General features: G+C 33.7%; 1 protein-coding gene across 1 annotated transcript; it reads right to left on the bottom strand.

The window, feature by feature from the left end:
* LOC18608873 (GEM-like protein 5) lies at positions 1,217-2,903 on the bottom strand. The gene is made up of 3 exons (XM_007043782.2): positions 2,318-2,903; positions 1,891-2,165; positions 1,217-1,674 (listed from the first exon to the last, which is right to left on the bottom strand). The coding sequence occupies exons 1-3, from the start codon at positions 2,673-2,675 to the stop codon at positions 1,465-1,467; spliced, it is 843 nt and encodes a 280-aa protein (XP_007043844.1). The 5' UTR covers positions 2,676-2,903; the 3' UTR covers positions 1,217-1,464.

Raw genomic sequence — 4,118 nt, 5'->3', positions numbered from 1 at the left:
TTCACTCATAATCTCCAAGAAAAGAATGATATTGGTGTTTAACAAATTTGTTCAAGTGACAATCTAGCAAATTTGTTCACTAAAGCCCTTCTTATTACAACATTTGAAAAGTTGGTACAAAAGATCGGAATGCACCGTTTTAAAGATCTTAAATAATGCAGTCATCAAGGAGAGTAAAATAAACACTGTACTTTTTTCTTTCATCAAGGTTTTTCCCCCTGGGTTTTTCTTGATACAATTTTTAATGAGGTAGTATTTTAAAAGCGTATTTTTGAAAAGAATTATGTACTTTTTTTTCTTCATTCAGATTTTTTTCCATGAGATTTTTTTCTTGTAAGATTTTAACAAAGCATATTCTTTATACAATGGATATTCAAATGGGAGTGTTATGAATATTTTTGTGAATATTTATTTATGTATCTATATCTAAATTTGAATATAAATTAGATTGAATCAACATTAAGATTTAATCCATCTAATCCCTTAGTATTATCTTCATCTTGTAAATTCTATTGAGATAAGGAGCTATATACGTATAAATAGGCTCCTCACTTCATTTGTAAACACACACTTCAATAACATCTTCTTTTTCTCTCTAAATATTTTCTTTCTTCTTTTTCTTTAATTGTTCTGTCAAGTTATCTTTATTTTGTTCTTTTTAAGTATATTTTCATAACAAAAATGAAAAACCACATCAACGCCACATGGCACTATCTGACACATCAGTGCCATCTTAGCACCACATCAGTATTATTAACGATCAATTTGGATGGAGTTACTTATATGAACCCAATTACACTTAAAGCACAAAGGCTAATTATTCAAGTTTTAGATAGAATAATTAAATTGAACAATGCTATAGTGTAGGGACTTTTTAATTATTTTGATTAATAAAAAATAGCTATAGACCAAAAATCCCCGTGACAAAGCTGAGGGCTGTTTTTTGGGCCTAACTCTTTAATCCTTTCTCAAAAGGCCGATAAATTAGCTTATTGAGTCTCTAGTCTCTCAATTGCTTACAACAAAACCACACAGCCAAATTTGAGTGATTGGGTCGAAAATTCCTAACCCAAGTCCAGGAATGGCAGGCCTAATTGACCACTTGGGCTTCGTTCATTTTCCATCTTTTGGTCGTTTGTTTCATTTTATCCTTCGATTTTTCTGATGTAGAGAATATCAATATTTCAGTAAGATTTGTGTGATTTAATTTCTAAAGTAAATGGAATAGAAAGAAAGTTTCATTGAACATATTGAAATACAAATTTCCAACAGGGGAGATGCCATCTCCAGTTTTTATAGGAACACACATAGATAAACAAACAAATATGTAGCAAAAAGACACGAGCCAAGCAAAAACCCCCCACTCTCGACATAAGGAAAAAAAATCGTAACAAATAAGTTAGAAAACCAACATTTCTACGAGTACAAATACAAAGGATCCAGGAGGTGACTACCGTTCTTCCACTACGCAACTACTGGTTTCGCTGCATTCTGGGTTGCCTCGAAATCTTTCACGCTGTTTAAAAGGTGAAACGATGCTTTCTCAAAATTAACAAATCCCATAAACCAGAAATCATGACCATCGACGGTAACAATCTGGATGTACTTCTCCGGTGGATTTTCCTTCATGACCACAGGATTAACCGTGCCTATATTCGCCCAAGGTATCATAACCTGTTCAAGACAGTCTTGTTGTTCAGGTCCTTACCAATTAATGCAAAATTTAACTAAATTTAGTTAGTCCTTGTTTTTTTAATTTGCTATTTATCATATGAGCAAGAATCATATGTAGAAGTCCTTCCCCAACCAATTAAGACAACAACAATTTCAGTAATGCCCAATTGCCTACACTAGTGGTCCATTTATCATTGATTTTAAAGTGCATCTTACCTTGTAGTAGCTCCAAGTCTCCTGACCTGATGGAGCAGTGAAGGATAAGGGACGATCACTGCAGAAGGCCACCCGAGCAGTTGATAAATAGAGGGTTCCAGCAACAGGGCCAGTTGTTGTAGAGAGGTAACAGGCGAATGTCTTCTTCAACTTTTCGTTTGGGTCAGTTGCAAAAATCTGCTTGAAGAGAGACTCAAACCCACCCTCTGTTATTGCTTTCGCTGTCAGGTTTACTTTACCCCATGCCGCTTCAGACACAGACGGTCCAGTTTTAACTGTAATTTCATTTATAGATGCATGTAAGAATCTAATCATGTAATTATTCAGATTTCGATCACGAAAATTTAATTGGAAATGATCTAAGAGACACATTCAATTATATAATAAACATCTGAGATAAAATTCATAGTTTGCAATATCAACTTACGGTTGTGCCAGAGGTCGCGTGCTATGGTCTCGGCCTTCCTACTCCAGGAATTGAACATGTTAATCACAGGTTCAAACGGATTGTGGCTTGGTTTTTCTGCAGGGGAATAAACGAGGTAGGGAAGCTCATAGATTTGCTGGTCACTGGCACGCCATAAAGCTGCCTTCTGGTTGTCAGGGTGGACAGTTGGGGCTGCTGGCGGCCCCATGACATGCGTGCCCCATTTCTTAGCGTCTTCTTCCGATGGTGGTGCCTGCATAGAAGGTTGATGAGGTTGTGATGCATCTGTTGTGGTGGAGGTTGGGGATGGCTCATGCGATCCTTCTACTCTAGCGTTTTCTTCAGGTGTTGTTGTCATGGTCTTGAACGGGAAATGGAGATTTGTGACACAACTGGAAATTCTTTTGGCGGATTATTTTCTGATGGATTGTTGCTTTGAAAGCCGAAAGACTTGCAATATATAGAGGAGAATTCCAGAGCTGGGTGTTCAATAGACGGTGTTATTTCCTTTGCAGTGAAGAACTGTCTAGAAAAGCAAGCTTTTAGATAAGCAAGAACGCCCTCAGCGGCAGGGTGTTTCCAGAAGGGGTATTTAAGTAAACGGATTTGTAAATTCAAGCACTCTTTGGCTTCTTGACCGGTTGTTATTATCAGGAGAAAAACCAAGGAAGTTTCCAGTTTGTTGGGCTGTTTTACTATGGAGAGGGAATAGTCTTGTTCGCTGTACTCTACAAACCATGCATGAGATGAGGACTTGGGTAGGAGTTTTTCTTTAAAAAAAAAAAAAAGCTGGGCAAGGGTTTTAATCCGCCGTTTGTGATTGTACACGTAAATTTCGTGTCAAAAATCAAGACAAGAAAAATTTAGAGACAAATAACAACTGAAAATTCTTTAAAATGAAAGAATAATGAATAAAAATACACTTCCAAGTTCTTAATGGCTTGTCTAATATTTGTATTCTTCAAAATTTTTTCATTTTTTAAAACTTTTTATATTAGATCTTCCTCTTGGACTAATAGGTTGGAACTCTTAACAAAATTTCAGATCTTCCTTCTTTCTTGAACTTGAGGAGTTTTGGATCCTTTTGTTCTTTAGAATCCTTTTCTTTTTTAACTGTGTATCAAATGTTTTTTAATTGTGTGTCAAATGGTTTGGAAGAGCAATATATTTATAGTGCTAAGAACTCTTATGAAAACTGTTTGGTCTGATTTTTTTTTAATTTAAAAGTTATTATAAAAATTTTATAAAAAATAATAATTTTTAAAATTAAACTAAAACTATTTAGTAAATTTACGTTCATAAACTCTTTTTTATAGATAGGTTGTTTGGAAGAACAACTTATATAAGCTCTAATTTTTATTAAAATTACCATAAAAGGTATTTAATAAATAACTGTTTATTAATCACGAATTCTTTTGTTTGCGATGGAAAAAAGTTAACTTTATTTTTTTATCTATTTAAACTAAATTTTTAAAAATATAAAAGTATTTTTAATATAACATAAAGTTTATAATTAATAATAAATCATAAAAAAAAGAGTTCCACAAATAATTTATGAGCAACACATAATTCATAAATATCTCATAAATCAACGATTTCTATTTTCCATCAATGCAACAGCTATTTGATTGCGAACTCTATCCATATTACTGTCATCCAATACCCTTCTATAAGTATATGAACTCATTTCTTCATTATTATTAATAGTCTCTTTCTTTTTTTCCCTTTTTTTACCCATGTAACACTTTCTATTTTTCCTTTTCCTTTTTAGTAGTCTTTGCAGAGAGACGTAGAGGAAAGG

Source organism: Theobroma cacao, chromosome 2, assembly GCF_000208745.1.
Source record: "Theobroma cacao cultivar B97-61/B2 chromosome 2, Criollo_cocoa_genome_V2, whole genome shotgun sequence".
Classification (NCBI taxonomy): domain Eukaryota; kingdom Viridiplantae; phylum Streptophyta; class Magnoliopsida; order Malvales; family Malvaceae; genus Theobroma; species Theobroma cacao.
Note: the sequence above shows the minus strand (reverse complement) of the source record. Positions and strands in the feature narration are given on the sequence as shown.

Coding starts and splice junctions, on each gene's coding strand:
- LOC18608873 (XM_007043782.2), bottom strand. CDS start 2,675: ATGACAACAACACCTGAAGAAAACGCTAGAGTAGAAGGATCGCATGAG. Junction 2,166..2,317: donor ACGCGACCTCTGGCACAACC/GTAAGTTGATAT, acceptor ATGAAATTACAG/TTAAAACTGGACCGTCTGTG. Junction 1,675..1,890: donor AGACTTGGAGCTACTACAAG/GTAAGATGCACT, acceptor TGTCTTGAACAG/GTTATGATACCTTGGGCGAA.